At 39.9% G+C, this 25,389-nt stretch overlaps 1 protein-coding gene across 5 annotated transcripts in view; it reads left to right on the top strand.

Annotated features, from left to right (window-relative positions):
* The window catches only part of UNC80 (unc-80 homolog, NALCN channel complex subunit), a gene marked incomplete at both ends in the record, with an annotated part of 247,919 nt that overhangs the window by 147,599 nt on the left and 74,931 nt on the right, over positions 1 to 25,389 (top strand). For all 5 annotated transcript variants that reach the window (XM_082630607.1, XM_082630605.1, XM_082630604.1 and 2 more), the window contains 3 exons: positions 4,298 to 4,498; positions 11,800 to 11,907; positions 13,090 to 13,228. In XM_082630607.1, coding sequence (XP_082486733.1) covers positions 4,298 to 4,498; positions 11,800 to 11,907; positions 13,090 to 13,228 — 448 coding nt within the window. The remainder of the gene's footprint in view (positions 1 to 4,297; positions 4,499 to 11,799; positions 11,908 to 13,089; positions 13,229 to 25,389) is intronic.

The raw sequence follows: 25,389 nt of genomic DNA, 5'->3' as shown, positions 1-25,389 counted from the left end.
AAGAGAGGGGAAAGTCTTAAATCTTGTCCTCAAAGTCCACTTCCTCAATTTGGGATGATTCGCTGTCCATTTATGCACTCCACAGACGCAGGGCACATCAAATGGGCCATGGAGCTTTAATCCGCTGCCTCCGAGGCTGCACAGAGAGATTTCCCTGTCTCTGCTCTCACAGCTCCCAGGTCTCAGCCTTGGACCTGGCCCCGCCTCTGCGTGTAGGTCGTTGGAGGGCGTCCGTTCTTCGCTCAGACAGGACGGGTTTAAAGGAGCCGCTGATTCGGGGGCTCTGGCTCACTCAGGCAGAGGGGAGGGAGGGGCGCGCAGTGTGGGGCGGGCCTGCGGCGGCAGAGGCCGGCGTGACGTTGCAGCAGCCCGTGGCACTCCGTGCGCTTTCCCGGGAAAGCCGTCCCCGGGTCCCGGGACCCCGGCAGTGGCGGGGTGCACAGGCCCCCCGGAAGGCGGGGCGGACAGTGACCCGCGCTCACACACAGGCCCCGCGGCGGCGGCGGCGGCAGCAGCAGCCCCAGCGTCCCACGCCCGTCTCCGAGGTCTGCGCCCGTCTCCGGCGCTTCCCCAAGCAGCCCTCTTAATTCCCTCTCCTCGCGCACCAGGAAACAAAAGGGAAAAAAGTCTCTTGCCTCTTCGGCAGCTCCAGACCCTTTCCCCGGACTCCCTCCGGGCTAGCCGTGGTGCACTAACCCCTTCAGGGTCTCTTCCTGCCGCCAGCCCCAGTCCTCTCCCTGCGCTCCGACTGAAAGCCGATACCCGAGCCTCAGCTCCCAGCCCCGCCCGCCCCGGCGGCCAAAGCCTCTCAGGCTGGTGTGTGCCTGAGGGCACCGATCCTCTGTGCCGGAATCTCTCCGCTTTGCCCTCCACACCCCTGTTGCTGTGCTCTCCTCCGCTACTCCGAAGCTTTCCCCCTCCGCCACCTGCAGTCTCCGCCCGCGAAGGGGCTTGTAGTGTGTGGAAGCCTTTCCTCCTTCACGGCTCCCTCCCACTGGTGCAGGTCCCGTCCCTATCCTATTGTCTCTGTTTATTCTTTTTTTCTTTTGCCCTACCCAGGTATGTGGGGAGTTTCTTGCCTTTTGGGGGGTCTGAGGTCTTCTGTCAGCGTTCAGTAGGTGTTCTGTAGGAGTTGTTCCACGTGTAGATGAATTTCTGATGTATCTGTGGGGAGGAAGGTGATCTCCGCATCTTACTCTTCCGCCATCTTCCTCCGGGCCCCAATTTTTGTTAGTTTGATTACTATGTGTCTTGGTGTGTTTTTCCTAGGGTTTATCCTGTACGGAACTCCCTGTGCTTCCTGGACTTGGGTGACTATTTCTTTTCCCATGTTAGGGAGGTTTTCAGCTCTAATCTCTTCAAATATTTTCTCAGATGCTTTCTTTTTCTCTGCTTCTTCTGGGACCCCTATAATTCGAATGTTGGTGCGTTTAGTGTTATCCCAGAGGTCTCTGAGTTTGTCTTCAATTCTTTCCATACTTTTTTCTTTATTGTGCTCCTTGGTGGTTATTTCCACCCTTTTGTCTTCCAGCTCACTTATTCATTCTTCTGCCTCACTTATTCTGTTATTGATTCCTTTAGTGTATTTTTCATTCAGTTATTGTGTTGTTCATTTCCATTTGTTTGTTCTTTAGTTCTTCTAGATCTTTGTTAAACACTTGTATATTCTCAATGTGTGCTTCCCTTCTCTTTCTGAGATTCTGGATCATCTTTACAATCATTACTCTGAATTCTTTTTCAGGTAGATTACCTATTTCCTCTTTATTTACTTGGTCTTGCAGGTTTTTATATTGCTCCTTCATCTGTGACATATTTTTTTGCCATCTCTTTTTTTTTCTTTTTTGTTTAATGAGTGGGATTGTGTTCCTGTCTTACTGGTTGTTTGGCCTGAGGCTTCCAGCACTGGAGTTTGTAGGTTGTTGGGTAGAACTGGGTCTTGGTGCTGAGATGAGGACCTCCGTGAGACCTCACTCTGATGAATATTCCCTGGGGTATGAGGTTCTCTGTTAGTCCAGTGGTTCAGACTCAGAGCGCCCACAGCAGGAGCTTTGGCCCAACCCCCGGCTTCTGAACCAAGATCCCACAAGCCATGTGGGATGGCAAAAAAAAAAAAAAGAGAGAGAACAATTACGAAGTAAAAAATAAAATTAGACTAAGAAACTAACAGATATGTTAGAAAGAATATAAAAATAAAAATATAGATGAATCAACAACCAGAAGGTACAACAGTACCACAATAGTAAGAAAGAGGAGGAGGGAAAAGACAAAAACAAAAAAGAAAAGAAAAAAGAAAAAAAGGGGAAAAGGCTTGGCTGTGGGGGGCGGGGCCTAAGTAAGGGTGAGGTTTGGGTGGGGGGCAGGGCCTATGCTTAGGACCCACAGGGCTGGAAAAGTCACTGGGAGCTGTGGGGGGTGGTGCTTAGGCTCAAGGAAGAGAAGGGGCCGGGCATGCCTCCACCTCAGTCTCAGAGGGTGGAGGACCTCACCTGGCAGCCCAGCAGGGTTTCTGGGCTCGAGTGCGTGGGGGAAATGCCCTCCTCTCCTCTCCTGCTGCTCCTGCTCCTCCTGTCCTGGAGGGCCCCTCCCGCCTGCCTCTCCTGATCTCCGCAGCCTCCCTCGTATGCCCCCAAGCACCCACGTGGCCTGGAGGGGGCCTTGAAGGGCAGAGGACTGGCCTGGGAGCTCAGCAGTTTCCCCAGACCCAAGTGGGTGGAACAGTCACCTTCTGCTCCTCTCCCCTCCTCTTGGAGGGCCCCTCCCATCTGCCTCTCCTGATCTCCCTGGCCTCAGGGATGCCTATCCTGTCTGGCCTCCACCTCTCCTCCCCCACTCTGTCCCCCCACATCCTACCGGTTCACTTGGGGGTTCCTCCTGTCTCCTTGGGCGTCAGGGTCCCCCACCAGTGGGCGGCAGGTGCCCTAGTTGTGGGGAGATGCTTTATAATATTTTCTTAAGATCATCTTAAATTTCATGAGATCTACAGTAATGTGCCTTTATCATTTCTGATATTGGTAGGTTTTATCTTTTCTTTCTCTTTTTTTGATCAGTCTTGCTAGAAGTTTGTCAGTTCTATTAGTCAAAGAACCATTTTTTGGCCAGATTCAAGAATAACAAGGGAAGGTTTACAGTTCATATTTGTGCCCTGACTCATATTAGTATAAAGAGGAATATCAGGGATTTTCAATGAATCTTGAGAGAGATCTGGATATTCTGTTCAGACAGCACCTATTTTTTTTTTTTCTGAAAACTTTGAAGAGTATGAGGTATTGTTAGCCGAGTTTGAGAGCGGTACATTGTTACTGTTATTTACATTTGTCTCAGATTAAGCAGGGTCTCTCATTCCTAAGGAAATGCATGGCAGCCCTGCCTAGAGGTTCGATTGGTCTTATCTGTGTAGACTTACTTTATGTTCTCCATTCAATGTGGCACATGGTCTCACACAGTTTAGGTGTTGGGGTGGGAACTAGTTTCATGAAGGATAGAATCATTCAGAAGATTACTCTGTGCAGGTTTGACTAAACTTGCAGCTCTAGGAATGCTACTGCCTTTTTAGGAAGGCAACTTAAGAAGTTATCATCTCAAGGCCCTTCATTTCTTTTCTTAAAATAACCATATCATTTAAATCAACTGAGTTCTTTTCTGGAATACTACTTGGGAAGTCTAGAAGATATGAGGATTTGAGCCAGATCAAGCCACAAGTGAAGAGCTAGAATAGCCCAAAAGCTGAAAACAAATGAGTTTGTACAGAGGGAAATGAAGTGCTACAGTGGGTTTCAAGGCCCAGTTGAAGGTTAAAGGCCAGGGTGGAAGATGCAGAAATGTTTTCATGTTCCATGTAGGTGGGCTGGAGTTAAAGACATCCCACAGCTGTCAAAGGCCAGTCAAATCCTTTGGGATGGAGCTTCTCATTAGTTTCTGTTCTTCTCCTGGCTCCTTCTACAACATAAGAGCTGAAAAAATAATACATTTTAATTTCAGAATCTTCATTTGAAAATATTTGGGAATCAGACACTCCCCGATAATTGTTTCAATTTTTGAAGAGCACTTAACCTTGTATTATTTCAAAAAGAACTTTCTGTCAAGTGTGAATCCAGGGAGCAAAAGAAGCCAAGTACATAAAGGCTTGTAACTCTTTGTTCTCTTGTGGGAATTATTATTCTCTGTGGAATTATTGTGATTTTAAGACCCATTAAGGAAAGTTGACATTCTGACTTTTCATCTTCCACCCCACATCGTTGTTCACAGTTGGTCTGTACCCTGGTTGCCTGGTTGAGCTTCAGTGATGTCTGTGTTCCAGGTCATGATCTTGCTGTGCAATCAGCAAAGCTTCATCTGCACCCACGTTGACTACTGCCACCCTCACTGCTACCTGCACCACAGCCGCTCCTGTGCCCGGCTTGTCAGGGCCATTAAGCTGCTCTACGGAGACTCCGTGGACTCCCTCCGAGAAAGCAGCAGCGTCAGCAACGTGGCTCTCCGGGGCAAGAAGCAGAAAGAGGTGAGCGAATGATCACATGATAACATACCAATGATAGGGAAAATGATGTCCTAACAATCTTTTCTCTGGAAATGCAAACTTCAGCCCACTGCAGTTTCATGAACCAGGCTACAGATCTGTGTGATTTCGAGCAAAATTAGAAGATGGGTTCAAAAAAGACAAGTGCCAAAAAAAAAAAAAAAAAAAAAAGACAAGTGCTTTGTCTTCGTGTCCATGAGCAAACATGGGCTCAACTCTTTTCCCAGGCTTATTTCTACAAGTAAATATGAACTCAAAGGGGCACTGGTGATAAGTAGGTTGCTGTGGTAGGAAGAATAATGTCCCCCCAAAGATGTCCAATTTCTAATCCCTGGAACCTGTGAATATGCTACCTCACCTGGCAAAAGGGATTTTGCCTATGTGAGTAAATTAAGTAGTTTATAATGGGGAGATTATCCTGGATTAGCCAAGTGTGCTGAACGTACTCAGAGGTAGAGATGGAGATGTGATGACAGAAGCAGAGGTCAGAATGATGTAGGGCAGTGAGCACAGGCAGCCTCTAGAAGCTAGAAAGGGCAAGGAAATGGATGATTCCCCAGAACCTCCAGAAGGAACATAGCCCTGCCAATTCATTTTAGACTTCTGACCTAGAGAACTGTTAAGATAATAAATTTGTGTTATTTTTTTGCCAGGAAGATTTTACTGATTTGTTACAGCAGTAATAGGAGACTGATACAGTTATAGCTTAAGAAATAAGCAATAAATGGCCCAACTGTTCACTGATAAATAATAGAGTCAAATCAGACTAAAGGAAACTTCTTCAAGAAACTATTACATTTTCTAAGCATTCAGCTGCACTTTCCTGAAAACTGAACAGCTGAGCTGGCAGAAGATGAAGACAGTAACCAGGGCTGCCATGCTTCTGCCAGGGAAGCCCTGAGTTACCCATCTGCCCCTGAACAGGCATGATGGCCAAGATGCTCCACTGCATGCTGCTGGCCGCCCCTGCAGCTGCTTCTCACAAGAGCATCTGCCAAGAGATTTTTATATAACCCCTATTCATTTCGATAAGCATTCATTGTGCACCTGCTATTGGCACAATATGAGGTCAGATATTCTTGGAGAAATAAAAAAATAATTAAGCAGGAGTAGAGGATATTTCTGTTGATACTAAAGAGTTTGTGAACCAGGTTTGGTGGGGTGGGAGGATGGCAATAAAATACAAATCAAGCTAGAGAATATAAACAATAACAAAAAATGCACAGTTGAGTTGTATATCAATCTGTAATGCTTTAGCACTCACAAAAGGGATTTATTTAATTATGATTTTTTTAATTATGCAAGCAATATGGGTATATGGAAGAAATTTTGGCTAATACAAGAGCTCCTAAAGAGATCCTAAAGAAAAAAAAATATGTCTCATGCATATCATAAGTGTGCTAATTTGCCTTCTGGAATATGACCTTTTAGTATTTTCTTCAAAGCATATGTATGAGAGTATAAGGTAGGTATACATCATTGACAAAGTACTTTTTGATTCTTGCAAATCTTGTGCAGGGGATACTCTTCATCACATTTTACAGATGAAAATGTTGAGGTTCAGAAAGATGGGATTGTCCACAGTTCACATCTAGAACAGCTAGACTTTAGTTTATAAACATGGAATTTCAAAGTCAGGGCTTTTTCAACTAGACTCTATTGCATCTCCTGGTATTCAAACTACACAAATTCTGAGGGGAAATCAGGTGGGGAAACTACATGAACTGCTAAATGATGACATAAAAAGAAAAATATGTATGAGTATGTATGTTTGTATGTGTATGCATGTACATAGACATGCATTTATGTTTGAGATACATGTATGTACATACATGTATCTCAAATATAAATGACATTACATACAAAGAAAACCTATTTTTATTTAAGTAAGTTCTCCTTCACATAAAAATTCCCTTAACTTTAGAAGAAAACCATATATGTTGAAAATTGTAAAAATACGCCAACCTAGTGTTCATTGTTCATCATACACACGCTGAGATTTCTTACTTCCATACCTTTGCTCCAGCTTTATCTTCACCTGTAATCTACACATGGCTGAACCCAAACATCCTTCAAGATCCAACTCGAGTGCTACCTCCTTCTTTTCTGATCTCCCTAGCGTTTACCACAGGGCATACTGCAGGTGGATGATTAATGACATTTTCTATTCCTTCTTCCTCTAAACTACAATGATGGTTTACTTGTGCTTTTCACATCCTTCATTCAAGTATTCATTCATTCATTGATCCATCCATCCATGCGTCTATTCAGCAAATTTTAAAGAGATTCTGGACCATGCTGAGTCCATACTGTGTTGGGTATAATAATGTCCAAAGAGATATGGCCTTACCCTTGTAAGATGCACACAGTCTAGTCTAGAGACAGAAATTAATCAAATAAACATCCTAAGTTGATGTAAAATTGCAACAATGACAAGCACAATGAAGGAGAAGCACTCTGTGCTGAGAGATCTTATGAATAAAACTTTGAGCCAAGGATGGTGGTCGGAGCACGGAGGACCGTGGTGCCTGATGAGGCTGCACAAGCAGGTAGAGAGCAGACCAGGTTGAGCCTCTGAGGCCTTGGGAAGGATTTTAGTCTTTATCCTGTGAATAGTGACAAGCACTGAGAGGTTTTTAAGATCGCTCTGCCTGCAAAGTGGGGCTACTTACATCCCTATTTCTCTTCTCAATTATAAAGCTTCTTGAGAACTGAGGCAGTCTTACACATTTTGTATCCTGTGTGATACCTAACAGAGCACCTCACTATGGCAGAGAGACTATAATATTGAATGAGTGAGTGGGCTATAGAGTTCTGTGGTATTTCATGTGTGCCTTTCACCTCTGGCCCATCCAGGACACTGGCCTGAAGCAGCAGAAAAGGTTACCAACCTTACATGTTGCTTACATTTTTGAAAGGGAAAGTAAAGCAAGAGTATAAGTGTTCCCTAACCCTCACACATTTAAATTAGTCATGCAGGTGGAGAGCTGAAAAGATGTATAGAGTCTTCTGTGATAAACATTTTATTTCCAAAATGCAAACCTCCTGTTCAAGCTTCTTTTTTATTCTCTCATGATGTTTCCATTTGCCTGTTCTGAATCTGTCACATAAATGAACAATGCCCACATTTTCAGAGCCCAAATGAAAACAGAGTAGGCAATAAATCAAGAATAAAAACAGTGATTCTGATTAAAATCGAGACTTATGAGCAATTGGTATTTCATTCGTGTTTCCTTTTTAATTGGTTTTTATGGCAGAATATATTTGTGGCAGCTAGTACATTTTGTAACCCCTCTAACTCTGATCAATCTGCTAATCTACATTTCAGTGCTCAGAGACTCACTGTACATTCTGTTAGTCTGTTTTAGTGCACTTCCAAATTTGAGAGGTTTAGATAAGCTGTCATTATATATATCACCTTCACCAAAAGGTGAATTCACCAAAGAATTCTTTGATTTTTCCTGTATATCTGTACCTTGTCTAATGCTATGTTCTAAACATAGTAATGTGCAATTAGTGCTTGCTGATGGAAATGGGTAGATAAAACATTTTTTCCTTTCAGCCAGAAAGGAGAGGTAACTAAAAGGTTATATGTACCCAAAAAAAGAAAGAGCATAGTGTCCATAAATTTTGTGAAGCCAGTGTAAATGGCAAGAAGCCACCTGATTTCCCGAAGGACTAATATTTTTCTAAAACTATGGAAAACACAGCTGTGAGGCCAAGCCCAAGCCCTAGGTCTTGATTTCATTGGTCAGAATTACTCTTCACTATGACATACATAACTCCTATGTCAAAGATGTATGAGACACAAAGGGTCTGGGTTACCTCTGGGGAAATACTATACTTCTATGGGCATGTTTCTTTCCAGAAACATGAGACAATCCCTTTCCCAAAGAACCCAGTAGGCTGACTCCAATTGTCCCAAATTTTAAATACCTCATTATTTTCACAGTGTTATCATCATTTATCACATGTATCTCCTTTTCTACTTATCTTGAATTTTCATTTGTTTGCTAGCTGTCTCTCCTGGTAAGATACACTCTCCAGCAGGGCCAGTATCATGGGGGTTTTGCTCCTCAGCATATCCTCAGAATTTAGCCCTGCTCCTGGCATATGGTTAATTCTTAATAAACATACTTGAATTACTAAATGAATAAGTAAAATTTTTACTTAAACTAATTACGTATTATGCCTCTGTTGTGAAAAATATTTTGTTGTGAGTAATAGAAACCCATCGAAATTTGTTCAAATAATTAGAGTTTCTTCAAAGGATTAGCAGAATCTCATGAAACCAAGGACAGGTGGGAAACACAGTCAAGCCTCAAAGGAATGAGATCCAAAGCTGCTGTCCATCTCAGGGTGGACAGAGTCTCTCATCCCTGCTTCTTTCTGCATCATCTCTGTCTGCTGACTCATCTCTGTCCCCTGACCAGCAACCCCTGCTTTATTCATCTTTTACTTAGACTGAAGTCTCAAGGTTGCATCATCATTTCTCAGCCCCAGTTACCATCACTAAATGAATGAATCAGACTCGGTCCCCTAATTCCCTAGGACAGGAATTTGATGGGACCAACCCCTCCTCTTTCTGATCCAAACACCACAAGTGGTAATTCCCTGGACAGTTAAAGGATTGGTTTTGCACACAGATTTTATCCGTAGTGGTCAGGATGAGGACAAGAAAGAGGGAGCCAATTATAATGAATATGTCCAAGATATATAAATAGAAGAAAATTACAGTAGTCCAGGTTCTACACCATCCCATAGCAAGCATGTCCCAGTATCCCTGCCAGCTCTTGGGACTGTATAATGTCCTCCCACTGACCATAGCTGCCTCTGGTAGATCGACTCAACAATGAATGACATCCTCTGTTAGTGATCAATTCTGTCCTTCAGTCTTTGGTTACTAGTTTTGGGTTTCTTTGCAGTCCCTGATTGATGTGTGTTTCCAACCACCACCTACATCTCACAGTCCAGTGAAATGTCTAACTCTTCAGGAACCACTAATAACCAATAAATGCCTTCAGAACCAGCCTCCTACTCCATCCATTTCCTTACTCTCTTCTAGCCAAGTTTTACACCACGTTACCAAAACAAAAAGCAACTGATGATAATGTTGTTAGTCTGAGTCAGGGTCACACCAGTAGAGGACTTTAGGGACCTCACATAGGGTACCCAAGTGCCCATCACATGTGTACCCATCTTTAATACCTGTTTTCAGGCCTGAACAAGTCACTCAAGAAGAGTTCCTAGCCCATCACCCTAGTGTAAAAGGCTTTCCAATTCCCTTCCCTTTCCACTAAAACAAACATCCTAATTATCTTGAAGCCAGCAGAACACACCAGGCTTCCTAAGGAAGCATGCCAGGATATTAAATATTTGATATTTGAGAAGCTTGACTTATACCTTCTGTCCCCAGCAGACAGGATTAAACAGAAGCCTACATTTCACAGAGTGTGAGAAACAGGCATAAATGTTTGTCCTTTTTCCTCTGAGTATTTTTCTGTATCTGCTTGCTTAAAATTCCTATAAATTAATCAAAAGTATTGTTCAAAGGTAACCCTGAAAAGATAAAATGTCCAGCCAAAGGAGAAAGCAATATAATATTTTAAAAATTTAAAAATCAATTTTAAAATAACTCTAACGACCTGGGGAATATTCATCATAAAATCACAGTGGAATGAAATGTTTAAAACTGTGTACCACATATATAGCATCGTCACAGCTTTGCTAAGATGCATAGGGGGACAAAGGGCTGAAAGGAACCAAATAATGGCCATCACTGAGTTGAGGATTATAAGGATTTTTATTTTCTTCTTCATAGTATTTTTTGTATTTTCCAGGTATTCTGCAATTTACATTTTTTAAAATAAATAGAATAAAAGAAGAAAGATGCCACTTTTTAAATACCTTGATTTTTTACAAAGTCAGATACACCCCTATATTTATATGGAAAATGATTGCCATATATGATTTTAGAAGTTTTCAAATTATATAAAATAAGCATGATATTTATGCTATATTTTGCTTCTACATTCTCAGGGGGGAAATAAAGCATTGCAGGATTTCTCTCCCCAGATGATATTTATTCCCAAGCAGGATTTCTCTCCCCAACTGATATGTGTTCCCAAGTATGTGCCTCCGCTTTTTTTTTTTTTTTAACCTTTAGAAAACACAGCAAGAGCTCTGATTCATTTGTTTCCAAGTAGATTCGTTTAAAAGTTCATTCCATACTGGTCACATAACAGATGCATTGTCTTGGGTCTTTTTGTCAGAGTTTTGAAAGACTTTCTTGGAACATGCATGTACTTTTGAGATTTGCCTTTTCTTTCAAAATATCTCCATCTATAACACTGTGAAGCTCTGTTCAGAAATTCTTAAGGAGTTCAGTTGTTTTCCCTTGGCACCGAGGGAGAGAGTGTTTCATTGACATGTCACTGGAAAAACAGATGAGCATTTATACTGTGCAAAGGGATGGATTCCCTGTTTGCACAGCCTGGAGTGCAAAACTGGAGGCATCAGGACTCAGGATAAATAAACAAGGGCCTGCCACCACTGGAGCAATCATTCTCCCAGCTGCTCTGTCCACTCCATTCCTTGGCACTTAGAGAGTCAGGGGAAGAAAATGTCTCCTCCGTGTGTATGCAGATGTCAGGCCTATTCTGGACCCTGGTTGAGGGGACAATTTGAAAGAAGAGCTGCTGCCTCCAATAGACAAGTATGGGTTAAAAAAAAAAAAAAACAAACACTTTACCTGGATGATGGATGCTATGAACTCATACTTCGTTGATGAGTCTTTTATCTTTCACTTCCTAACACTCCTCTGTGAAACATTTTCTCTTCCAAATAATCAACTTGTAACATCCAACCCTTTAAAGGGATTATTAGAGAGAGTGGCGTTTAACTGGCAATATTTAAAAAGATTTGTGTTTTTAACAGCTTGGTGGAATATAATTAGCCCTGAAATGGAAATCAGGAGATCCTGTCCTTTCCTTATTCTACTAATAACCAGCTTTGCAATTTGGTCAAGCTACTCCACCTCTCTGGGTCCTGGTCTCCTCAGTGGTAAAAGAGGAGTTTGTTGCTAAATACTCCTAAGCTACCTTTTCATTACAAAATTAACTGCTTTTATCACTTTCAGAAAGTGCAGGCCCATAAAAAGTCCTTACTGAAATCATCTGTTGCATTAGAACCAGTTGGTTGTTTGGAGAATTTGGAGGAGAACAGCACCGTTGGGTTTTGAGAGAACACAACGCTCTTCGTCACTTATCTTATATTCTTTCCAGTGCTCAGATAAATCATGCCTGAGGACACCTTCTCTGAAAAAGAGAGTTTCAGATGCCAACCTAGAGGGGAAAAAGGACTCTGGGATGCTGAAATACATCAGACTACAGGTACTGATGCATGGATCAGAAATGTTCACGGAGCAGTAATAAGGAGGGAACTCCAGATATCCTGTTTACTAATGTTTGGGACATACAATGACAACTGGCACAATGTTGGCATAAAGGCCCCTCTAATTTGGTGAGCAAGAGTGCTACCAAGTATGCAAGGAAAAATCCCTTCTTGCTGGACAGCCAACTTCCATAGAGACAAGGCTTGGGGAGCTTGGCTAGAACCATGCCTCTTCCCACTCTCTCCACTCTAATGGAGCCAGCTTCCCACCAATGTGTGGTAGCGACGCTCATAGGTCTTGGAATGAGACAGTCGGGATTCAAATCCTATACCTGCTGCTCTGGCTCTGGGACCTTGGGCAAGTTAACTTAATTTTTCTCAGTTTTAGTTGCCTAATCTCTAAAATGGGGATTTTAACACTAGACCCGTCTCAAAGAATTATTGCATGGATTAAAAAAGATAGTATATTTAGCTACTTATCCAGTGCTTGACACAGTTATATTGTTATTACAACCTAAACTCTAAATCATAATAAATTTCCCAGGGGAAGAGAAAAAAAAGTTCCATGTTTTTCTAGAAAGTGTTTTAAATGATGGTTAAAGACCTAGACTTGCCGCAAACCTACATTTATCACCAAAATTATTTGAAATAATGGATTAAATGGGATTTTGTTGGCTAACCTGGAGCAATAACTGCAATGTATAATGTTTTGAAGGGAAAATGCCATCCAAGTTCACTGGCTTAGAAAACTAACTTTCTGAATGGAACTCCTTTATAAATTAGAGGCTGATCACAGGTTCCAGTGGAAATCAACTTCTAACAGGAAGGAAGATAAGATGCTATGAAAGTCCACCAGGACTTTAAACACAAAGATATATTGGCTGGAGTCCTTCTTTCTCACAGAGCTATACTTATTCTACAGTTTATTCCCTAGGTGTTTGCAAATTAATTTTTGTGGTGAAAGTATTATAAAATTAATACAATTTGGGAGTAATTATACATCAACTAATAGGGTATAAAGCTTATTATACATCATGCCAATAAATACGCTCCCACTTTAGAATGTATTTTAAGGTCATTTAAGGAAAGCAGAGAGAGGGGAAGTGACACTTAACACTCTAGAGGAGTACAGCAATCAGTGTCTTCAAAGATTTTATGACATCATTTCCATCTTTTCCCAGGTGATGAGCCTGTCGCCTGCTCCCTTATCTCTGCTAATCAAGGCAGCACCAATTCTGACGGAGGAGATGTATGGAGATATCCAGCCAGCTGCCTGGGAGCTCCTGCTCAGCATGGATGAGCACATGGCGGGGGCAGCAGGTAAAGAAAAACTACCTGGGACTCTGGTCCTGCTGCCACTAATCCCAGCGTTTAAACGAGAGAGGCACAGTCATTCTATTTTCACCCTTAGGTCAGATTGCTAGCAATGGCTGGACCTCTCGGCAGAGCTGTGCACTAAACAGAAACAGGCCTAGGTTCTGTGTGCACCCTTTTCATGTCACTGTATAGTTTGCACAAGGGCAGCATGTCTCTCCCAAGATGTTACCAAATTATAGAGAATGATTTCCCCCAGAACCTACATTTTCACTGTGTTTCACAAAAGATAAAATTCTTTTTGTGCGTTGTGACTTCCCAGATTGACCCTGAACGACCATCATTAATTTTATTAAATTTTATGTGAGTAATAGTCTGTGTTTAAATCACAATATCAAAATAAATTTGTGAAATTTAAGTGACGTGTCCAAAGCCACATAGCTAACAAATGGTAGAGGTAAAATCTGGATTCTTCATCGTTTTCCACTTTTTGTGCATATTCCTTTATTTTATAGTTATTTTAATTGAAAATGCACATGGTTAAAATTCAAATAATATAAAAGTGTATGAAGTTTAAAAGTATCACCCTCTTTCCCATGACTCCCAGTCCTCTTTCTCAGAGGTGGCAATTTTTAAATTTCCCAGGAAACCTCTAGGGTAAACTATGCATATATATATATGTTATATATATATATATATAACATTTCCTTTTTCACACAAATAGGACATACCATAAAGACTTCTGCATTTTGCATTTTGCATTTTTATCTAGGAGACTTTTTTAAGAGTTTATTTGAGCGAAAATTGATTCCAATCAGGCAGTGCCAAGCTAGAAGTGGTTAGGAGCACTCCACCAAGAGTAGCTCAGGGAGAGACTTTTATAGAGAAAAGGCAGAAGCAAAGAAAGGCAATTATTGATTGTCTGTAACGTAAAGCCTAGTTGGCTGTTTGTGATTGGTTACCCTTAGCATTTTGATTTGTAACCTTGAGGTGTTTATAGGCATAGATTTTGGTTTGCTTATGTAAGCTGCCATGGCATTAGAGCCACCTCAGTCTAATGGTCTCCTTTTAAAACAACTTAACAATTTCCCCCTTTTGGTCATCCTCTCCTATGTGAAAAATTGACCAAAAATTTAGTATTAATGCCACTCTTTGTCGCCATCAGAGTTAAGTTTCTCTTGTCTCATTGTGAAACTCTTATGATGTCATGTCCGTGGAAGAATTGTTTTGCTGTTCATCTCGTTGTTCACTTGTTTCTGTTTCTCCAAGCACAGTAAGACCAGCTAATGTACTGCTGATGGCTGTGAACATGCATTTAAGACCTTTGAGAGAATATAGCACACCACAGAGACTACAGTGATAACTATTAGGAGGATAATATCAAGAGACTAAAGTGTACTCCTTAGCCAGGGCCCCAGTGAACCAAACTAGCTGGTATCAAATAAATCAAAGGATGTACCTGTTTAACCAAGTGGCTTGTTTGTTAATTTTCTGTATTTGCTACAATACTAGAGATATTGATCAAGGCGCAGCAGGAGACATTTGCTATGGCACATGTTCAGCCAATAACTAATCTAAAGCAATTCTATTATCTAAATTTACCTTGGCAAGAAAATCTTGGGACTTTGGTTGTTCACCTACGGCCTTAGCAGTAGATTCATCAACAGTTGCCAGAGTTAAGGAGCATTATCTTCCTATGCATTAACAGAGAAAAAATGCAAGTAGTGAAAAGGCAAAAGGAATAAACATTTCATATTGGTGTTAAAGACCTTGATCTGCAATCTTGGGAGACAGCTGTCTACCACAAGATGCCATCTGCCTCTGAGTAAGGACCTCCTTAGTCAATTTTAATTTTAGGTCTCCAGTTGGTATGCAGTTCCAAGAGTTTGGAGAAGCCCTTTTTAACTGAGGGATGTGGACCCAAGGTTCAATTCCATGAAGTTTTCTAAGTAGTTTTAATTGTATATATTGATTAGAATTCTTAATACTTAGAACTGTTTTTTCCTAGTGAAACTAAGATGTAAGCAATTGTGGAGTGTCTGTTATACTAGCATTCTGTGGGTTGGCAAATTTATAAATACATTTCACGATTTCTGGAAGTATATTCTTTCTCAGTAAATTTTTCATTTTGGCACAAAACTTGTTTAGTAATAAACCCAAATATCTTTAGTGCCTCTGAAAAGGAAGCCAAAAGTAGATAAAGCTATGTTCAGTAATTAATGTTTCAGTATTTTATCTTATTTGGAAATGATCTAGATATTCAGTGAATATCCATCATTTAACTTATCTCAGCATAACTTTGTTTCAAGTTACCAAAAAGATTTTAGAAACTATTTTTAAGTAGACATACCATAAAGCATAATGTTGAAAATTTATAAACTTTTTACTTTTTTAAAAAGTAAACTTTTATTTACATCTATTTAATTTATTTGTTCTTAACAATTATGTTTAGAATATTCACGAAAATTTCGTGAGACATTAAATAGATAACCATCATTTTAAGTTATTTTTCTTTCTGACAAATTCTATAACATGAGTTTATTTGACTTTTAGTAAACCTAGGTAGGATAAAAGTATTATATTTAATGCTAATAACTCTAAAGACATACCTATTTTGATTAAACCAACAAACTTAAACCACCTTTTATTTACTGAAGATTATCCTAGATCAAATGAACTTGAAAAAAATTTCTGTTAGTTTCTGGATTTCTGAGAGTATACTTGATTTATGTAAATGCTTGTTTTGTCTTTAAGCCAATTAATAGAGCTCTTTACACATTAATTTTGGCAATACCATCCAAAGGTAGAAAAATATCACAGATCTACAACATATGAACAGAGATATACATAAACATACAGACAGATGCAGAGATCTTATAGCTTTAGTTTTAAAATTTTAGCCATGAGACAGGTATGATAATGCAAAACTGACTATTTTATAAAAGAACAGTTGGATCTAAATTGTGTTTCTGGCAGATAAAATAAGTTAAGGTTACCTGCTCAGATAGCTAAAACTTTTACTAGTATTTGTGGAAAAGACTTTTAAGATTTTTCATTCACTTAATTTCCAAAGCAGCTCCCTTCTTTTTCTGATAAGAATTACTTCCCTGAAGTTTACATTTCCAGAGATGGCTTTGGGTTCCTAGAGAAGACCAGGTAGAACGTTTATATCTCAAAGGCACAGAGAAAAGATATAAATTTCTCCAAAAAAGGCTTTTGTTTCCTAAATCCAATTTTTTTTTTAACAATATCTGCAAGCCTTTTGAGGTAAATAGGGGAAATTTGGGGATAGGTAAAAAGGATAGGTGGGCTTTGAGTTGTTTCTAGAGCCACATTTCTGTTCTTACAAAGACTTAGTGTGTTAGACAGTTGTTTTTAATTCCTTGAAAGATTGGGTTGCAGCCTGAATATCAAGATGCTGACCCAACCATCCAACTACATTATTCTTAGTTTACTTCTTTATATCAGGGAGAAGAGCTTTAAGATGGAAATCAGAAGATTCCTGCGTTCTAGAGCTGTGTGTCTTTGGAACGCTTCAGTAAATCCTTCTACAATGGCTTCAGGACGTTTTTTGTTCCCTCTGGGTACATATTTTATTTTAGGTTAGGGGAGAAGGCCTAAAAAATAGTTCCTATCAGGCTCTGAATATCAGCTTCCAATTTGGTCAACTTCTGACTATAGAGCTAATTTAAAAAAAATTTTTTTTTCAAATATCTTGTCAGGTTTGAGCGAGACAAACAGTAAATATTCCTGGCGGTATTGAACTACCCCATGAGCACGACATCCAGAGCCACTCCCAAAGATAGCCAAAAGAAAGAAGGACTTAGACAATTCCCCTGAGAGCTGGCAATGGTAGGACCCCTAGCCACAAATGGAATGTAACCCACATTTCTGCCTGGCTATATTTTTGAGTTCCCCAACCTGATGATTGCCAAGCTAAGTTCTCAGGACAAAAAATGAGATGGACAAGAAGGCAATAGCTGTCCCTGGGAGAGAAAGGATCAATAACCTTTTTTTTTTTTTTTTTTTGGTAATTTGGAAAGGAAGCGGCAATGTGAAATTTTACCTTCTTCTCTCAACCAGGTACCACAGGTAGAGGTCTGGGGGAGCTGACATTAGTAAAAATTCTTACTCTTTGCCGGCTTCTGCCAGTTTTCCCAGGATGATGTCTTCAGTCTCCAGAGTGAGGGAGGCATTCCAGTGGGTCTCATCCTGTTCACCAGTAACTGTAAGGAGAGAAAATAATTTTCCCTCGACCCTTAATAGTGAGTGCCTGGCTGAAATACTTTTTCCTCTAGGATAACTCATAAATGGATAGGCTTATTTAAGATGGTTTAAAGTTCTCCACTGTGGCCAATGTAATTCAAGATTACCTTTGGTATAGTTAACCTACTTGTTCAGCCTTAAAAAAAATAAAAATAAAAATTCTGTTCACCTGAGACCTCACACTAGACTCAGTCCAGTTTTAAGTCAGACCCAGTCTGACCCTGGATCCAGTCTGGTTTCTAAATTGGAACCAGTCCATTCCTGAGCCCAGTCTGGTTTTTAAGTCTGACTCATTCCAACTCCAGCCGGTTTCTGGACCCAGCATGAAAAAGAAAGGCTCAAATAAAGTCTGCAAGCTCATAACACAAAAACTTCAGTGCTAGGATTTGAGAGGGTCTTACCCATGACCTCCAGAGGCAGCAAGAAAGCAGCAAGCTCAAGGTCTCAACAGATACCTATGCTGGGTTGCTCATTCCTCCTGTGGGCTCTTGCAGGGGGGGGGTTCTCCTTTGGTTCCCTCTTCTGACACCAGGACTGTTAAAAGGTAAACTGAGGCATATTAAAAATTTGAACAAAAATAAATTTGAATTGAGAAATGCCAAACAAGAAGTGGTTAAGAGTTCTCTCTAGGAGACCTTTTTTTTTTTTAAATTAATTTATTTATTTTTGGCTGTGTTGGGTCTTCGTTTCTTTGCGAGGGCTTTCTCTAGTTGAGGCGAGCGGGGGCCACTCTTCATCGCGGTGCGCGGGCCTCTCACTATCGTGGCCTCTCTTGTTGCGGAGCACAGGCTCCAGACGCGCAGGCTCAGTAGTTGTGGCTCACGGGCCTAGTTGCTCCGTGGCATGAGGGATCTTCCCAGACCAGGGCTCGAACCCGTGTCCCCTGCATTGGCAGGCAGATTCTCAACCACTGCGCCACCAGGGAAGCCCCTAGGAGACCATTTTTAACATCAGTCTATAAGTTTACCTATTCTTTTTCCTTTTCTTTTTTTTTTTTTTTTTTTTTTTGCGGTATGCAGGCCTCTCACTGTTGTGGCCTCTTCCGTTGCAGAGCACAGGCTCCGGACGCGCAGGCTCAGTGGCCATGGCTCACGGGCCCAGCTGCTCTGTGGCATGTGGGATCTTCCTGGACTGGGGCACGAACCCGTGTTCCCTGCATCGGCAGGCGGACTCTCAACCACTGCGCCACCAGGGAAGCCCTACCTATCTTTTTAATGGCTACCAAATATTCCATTGAATGAATGGATATAACATAATTTATTTAACCTGGAAATTTTAGTTGATTCTTGCCTTTTGCTTTTTTTTATACTATGCTGCATCAAATGTCTTTGTAAAATATCTTTGTTCACATTAAGTATCAGATTTTTGCTTCTCTACCAAGTATTTTTCAGAGAGAAGGGCATGCTCTCTAAATATGGGACAGCCATGGACATTTTTATGGAAGTTATGAACAGGGGGACTGAGCTTTAAGAAATGCTAGAAGGAAGAGGGAATGGTGTATGCAAAGCCACATGGGGTGTGGAAATGCACTGGGTTGATTTGGAAAGCCTGAGGAGGAATTGAGACTGGAGTGGCTTTTGTAAAGAGGTTGCTAGTCTGTAATATTAGGCAAGTGAGCAGGTCTCACATTGTAACAGACCTTGAACAACAGGGTTAGGAGTGTGGACTTTCCACTGAACTGTGGGAAACCACTCAGGGGTTCTGAGCCAAAGAGTAATGTTGCATATAGTGTTGAATTATTACCAAGTTTAATGTGGCAGCAATGAGTGGAGTGGCTTGGTTTTAGAAACAGAGATTTTTAGATGACAGGGAGACATATCAGTGGTGATATGACACTAAAGCTAATGAGAAAGGCCATAGCTAGAGAGAAACTTGGGAAAACTTGATGTATGTGGCAGCTGAAGCAATGAGAGAGGATTATTTCCAGGGGAGAAATGATTCCGGGGGAGGATGATTTCTTGGTATAGAGGAGAGGGCTGAGGAATGAACACTAAGCCATTGGCCTTCTCTACCTTCAAAGGACAGGAAGAAGAGCTGACCAGCAAAACCCAGAAAAACAACCAGAAAAGTAGAACTTAAGTAATCTCAAACCATGGAAGTAGAGGAAGATCCTTTTCAAGGAGATTGTTATGAAAGTGTTAAAAACTAAAGAAAAGAGATGCTGTAAAAATACCACTGGATCTGCTGATTAGTGAGCATTACAAGAAAACTGTTTCAGTAAAGAGATTGAGGTAGAACTCCAACTGCAGTGACTTAGAGAGTGACGAGGGTGTTTAAAAATTGAGACAGAGTACACTTTAAAGAAAAGTAAAGAAAGGAGAAAAGTGGAAATTTAAGGAGGTGGTAGGATTAAGAAACAGATTATCAAAAGCTACTGATGACAGAGGCTCACATTTGTTATAGAACTATATCATACACACTATCTTACTTGATCCTCATAAGAGTGATTTTATAAATGAGCAAAATCCAACTCAGAAGGTTGAAAGGACTTTTAACCAAGTGCACACAACTCAGAATTAGCAGAGCCAGGAAATCAAACCCAGATATTTTGACTACAAATAGATGCCCTTTCCATACACCACATTCCCTCTAAAAAATAAAGTATGCTTTAGAATTCTGTAGTACTTTTCATGTCACAAAGCACCTTCTCATACATTATTTTATTCTAACAACAAATTTGGAGGCAGCTATCAGCAGCATCCTCATCCTCATTCTCATCATCATCATTGACATTTTACCAATAGAGAAACAAAGGTTAAGAAGTTAAGAGGCTTGGCCAAGATCAATAGGAGAGAAGTTTCAGAGCTGGGATTCAACCCCAGTTGTTCTAACATTTGCCTGAGCATGTTTTGAGGATCTGAGAAAAAGTACAAGAGAGTTTTTAAATTACATTTTTATGATCAACACTGGCTCCTCCATCTATGCTACAGAATGTATTTCTTTTCCTCATTATTCATTGACTTCATAACTTATCATAGCACTGATCTTTCTCTTATTCATATTTGGCTTTCCCCCAAAAAAACAACAATGGTATTATGGTTCATGAAATCTCTTTTGGTTTCTCAATCTCTTCTACCTCTTGGAAGGGTAGATGTTTCTAATAGAGTCTACCTTATGAATGTTATTTTTATTATTTAAAAATATTTTAACGTCATTATTGGACTGTAATTTCTTTACAATGTTGTTTTAGTTGCTGCTGTGTAACAAATTGAATCAGCTATACGTATACATATATGCCCATATCTCCTCCCTCTTGTGTCTCCATCCCATCCTCCCTATCCCACCCCTCTAGGTGGACACAAAGCACTGAGCTGATCTCCCTGTGCTATGCAGCAGCTTCCCACTAGCTTTGTATTTTACATTTCGTAGTGTATATATGTCCATGCCACTCTCACACTTCGTCCGAGCTTAACCTTCCCCCTCCCTGTGCCCTCAAGTCCATTCTCTATGTCTGCGTCTTTATTCCTGTCCTGCCCCTAGGTTCATCAGAACCAGTTTCTTTTTCTTAGATTCCGTATATATGTGTTAGCATACGGTATTTGTTATACTCTTTCTGACTTACTTCACTGTGTATGACAGACTCTAGGTCCATCCACCTTACTACAAATAACTCAGTTTTGTTTCTTTTTATGACTGAGTACTATTCCATTGTATATATTTGCCACATCTTCTTTATCCATACATCTGTTGATGGACACTTAGGTTGCTTCCATGTCCTAGCTGTTGTAAATAGAGCTGCAATGAACATTGTGGCACATGACTCTTTTTGAATTATGGTTTTCTCAGGGTATATGCCCATTAGTGGGATTGCTGGGTCGTATGGTAGTTCTATCTTTAGTTTTTTTAAGGAACCACCATAGTGGCTGTATCAGTTTACATTCCCATCAACAGTGCAAGAGGGTTCCCTTTTCTCCACACCCTCTCCAGCATTTATTGTTTGTAGATTTTTGATGATGGCCCTTCTGACTTGTGTGAGGTGATACCTCATTGTAGTTTTCATTTGCATTTCTCTAATGATTAGTGATGTTGAGCATCCTTTCATGTGTTTGTTGGCAATCTGTATGTCTTCTTTGGAGAAATGTCTATTTAGGTCTTCTGCTCATTTTTGGATTGGGTTTTTTTTTTTTTTTTTGCAATTGAGCTGATGAGCTGCATGTATATTTTGGAGATTAATCCTTTGTCAGTTGGTTCATTTATAAATTTTTTCTCCCATTCTGAGGGTTGTTTTTTCATCTTTTTTATGGTTTCCTTTGCTGTGAAGTAGCTTGAAGTTTCATTAGGTCCCATTTGTTTATTTTTGTTTTTATTTCCATTTCTCTAGGAGGTGGGTCCAAAAGGATCTTGCTGTGAGTTATGTCATAGAGTGTTCTGCCTATGTTTTCCTCTAAGAGTTTGATAGTGTCTGGCCTTACATTTAGGTCTTTAATCCATTTTGAGTTTATTTTTGTGTATGGTGTTAGGGAGTGTTCTAATTTCATTCTTTTACAAGTAGCTGTCGAGTTTTCCCAGCACCACTTATTGAAGAGGCTGTCTTTTCTCCATTGTATATTCTTGCCTCCTTCATCAAAGATAAGGTGACCATATGCGCGTGGGTTTATCTCTAGGCTTTCTATCCTGTTCCATTGATCTATATTTCTGTTTTTGTACAAGTACACACTGTCTTCATTACTGTACTTTGTAGTATAGTCTGAAGTCAGGGAGCCTCATTCCTCCAGCTCTGTTTTTCTTTCTCAAGATTGCTATGGCCATTTGGGGTCTTTTGTGTTTCCATACAAATTGTGAATTTTTTTTTCTAGTTCTCTGAAAAATGCCATTGGTAGTTTGATAGGGATTGCATTGAATCTGTAGATTGCTTTGGGTAGTAAGGTCATTTTCACAATGTTGATTCTTCCAATCTAAGAACATGATATTTCTCTCCATCTGTTTGTATCATCTTTAACTTCCTTCATCAGTGTCTTATAGTTTTCTGCATACAGGTCTTTTTTCTCCTTAGGTAGATTTATTCCTAGGTATTTTATTTTTTTTGTTTCAGTGGTAAATGGGAGTGTTGCCTAATTTCTCTTTTAGATTTTTCATCATTACTGTACAGGAATGCAAGAGATTTCTGTGCATTAATTTTGTGTCCTGCTACTTTGCCACATTCATTGATTAGCTCTAGTAGTTTCCTGGTAGCATCTTTAGGATTGTATACGTATAGTATCATGTCATCTGCAAACAGTGACAGCTTTACTTCTTCTTTTCCAATTTGGATTCCTTTTATTTCCTTTTCTTCTCTGCTGTAGCTAAAACTTCCAAAACTATGTTGAATAATAGTGGTAAGAGTGGACAGCCTTGTCTTGTTCCTGATCTTAGTGGAAATGGTTTCAGTTTTTCACCATTGAGAACAATGGTGGCTGTGGGTTTGTCATATATGGCCTTTATTATGTTGAGGTAAGTTCCATCTATGCCTACTTTCTTCATGGTGTTTATTATAAATGGGTGTTGAATTTTGTTAAAAGCTTTTTCTGCATCTGTTGAGATGATCATATGTTTTTTTCTCCTTCAGTTTGTAAATATGATTTATCACGTGGATTGATTTGTATATATTGAAGAATCCTTGCATTCCTGGGATAAACCCCACTTGATCATGGTGTATGATCCTTTTAATGTGCTGTTGGATTCTGTTTGCTAGTATTTTGTTGAGGATTTTTGCATCTTTGTTCATCAATGATATTGGCTGGTAGTTTTCTTTTTTTGTGACATCTTTGTCTGGTTTTGGTATCAGGATGATGGTGGCCTCGTAGAATGAGTTTGGGAGTGTTCCTCCCTCTGCTATATTTTGGAAGAGTTTGAGAAGAATAGGTGTTAGCGCTTCTCTAAATGTTTGATAGAGTTCGCCTGACAAGCCATCTGATCCTGGACTTTTGTTTGTTGGAAGAGTTTTAATCAGAGTCTCAATTCCAGTGCTTGTGATTAGTCTGTTTATATTTTCTATTTCTTCCTGGTTCAGTCTCGGAAGGTTGTGCTTTTCTAAGAATTTGTCCATTTCTTCCAGCTAGTCCATTTTATTGGCATATAGTTGCTTGTAGTAGTCTCTCATTATCCTTTGTATTTCTGCAGTGTCAGTTGTTACTTCTCCTTTTTCATTTCTAATTCTATTGATTTGAGTCTTCTCCCTTTTTTTCTTGATGAGTCTGGCTAATGGTTTATCAATTTTGTTTATCTTCTCAAAGAACCAGCTTTTAGTTTCATTGATCTTTGCTATCATTTCCTTCATTTCTTTTTCAGTTATTTCTGATCTCATCTTTATGATTTCTTTCCTTCTGCTAACTTTGGGCTTTTTTTGTTGTTCTTTCTCTAACTGCTTTAGATGTAAGGTTAGGTGGTTTATTTGAGATGGTTCTTGTTTCTTGATATAGGATTGTATTGCTGTAATCTTCCCTCTTAAAACTGCTTTTCTGCATCCTAGGTTTTTGGTCATCGTGTTTTCATTGTCACTTGCTTCTAGGTGTTTTTTGATTTCCTCTTTGATTTCTTCAGTGATCTCTTGATTATTCAGTAGTGTATTTAGTATTTAGTAGTAGCCTCCATGTGTTTTTCTTTTTTACAGATTTTTTCCTGAAATTGATATCTAGTCTCATAGTGTTGTGGCCAGAAAAGATATGTGATACAATTTCAGTTTTCTTACATTTACCAAGGCTTGCTTTGTGACCCAAGATATGATCTATCCTGGTGAATGTTCCATGAGCACTTGAGAAGAAAGTGTATTCTGTTGTTTTTGGATGGAATGTCCTATAAATATCAATTAAGTCCATCTTCTTTAATGTATCATTTAAAGCTTGTGTTTCCTTATTTATTTTCATTTTGCATGATCTGTCCATTGATGAAAGTGATGTGTTAAAGTCCCCTACTATGATTGTATTACTGTCGACTTCTCCTTTTATGGCTGTTAGCATTTGCCTTATGTATTGAGGTGTTCCTATGTTGTGTGCATAAATATGTACAATTGTTATATCTTCTTCTTGGATTGATCCCTTGGTCATTATGTAGTGTCCTTCTTTGTCTCTTGTAAGTCTTAGTTTTAAATTGTATTTTGTCTGATATGAGAATTGCTACTCCAGGTTTCTTTTGATTTCCATTTGCATGGAATACCTTATTCCATCCCCTCACTTTCAGTCTGTATGTGTCCCTAGGTCTGAAGTGGGTCTCTTGTAGACAACATATATATGGGTCTTGTTTTTGTATCCATTCAGCCAGTCTATGTCTTTTGGTTGGAGCATTTAGTCCATTTACATTTAAGGTAATTATTGATATGTATGTTCCTAATACCATTTTCTTAATTGTTTTGGGTTTGTTATTGTAGGTCTTCTTCTCTTGTGTTTCCTACCTAGAGAAGTTCCTTTGGCATTTGTTGTAAAGCTGGTTTGGTGGTGCTGAATTCTCTTAGCTTTTGCTTGTGTGTAATGGTTTTAATTATTCCGTCAAATCTGAATGAGATCCTTGCTGGGTAGAGTAATCTTGGTTGCAGTTTTTTCTCCTTCATCACTTTAAATATGTCCTGCCACTCCCTTCTGGCTTGCTGAGTTTCTACTGAAAGATCAGCCCTTAACCTTATGGGGATTCCCTTATATGTTATTTGTTGTTTTTCCCTTGCTGCTTTTAATATTTTTTCTTTGTATTTAATTTTTGACAGTTTGATTAATATGTGTTGTGTCATGTTTCTCCTTGGATTTATCCTGTATGGGACTCTCTGTGCCTCCTGGACTTGAGTGACTATTTCCTTTCCCATATTGTGGAAGTTTTCAACTCTAATTTCTTCAAATATTTCTCAGTCCCTTTCTGTTTCTCTTCTTCTGCGACCCCTATAATTCGAATGTTGTTGCATTTAATGTTGTCCCAGAGGTCTCTGAGACTTTCCTCAA

The sequence above is a fragment of the Mesoplodon mirus genome (genome assembly GCF_964341445.2).
Source record: "Mesoplodon mirus genome assembly, chromosome: 8".
Lineage (NCBI taxonomy): Eukaryota > Metazoa > Chordata > Mammalia > Artiodactyla > Ziphiidae > Mesoplodon > Mesoplodon mirus.
This window is presented reverse-complemented; position numbering and strand designations above follow the sequence as displayed.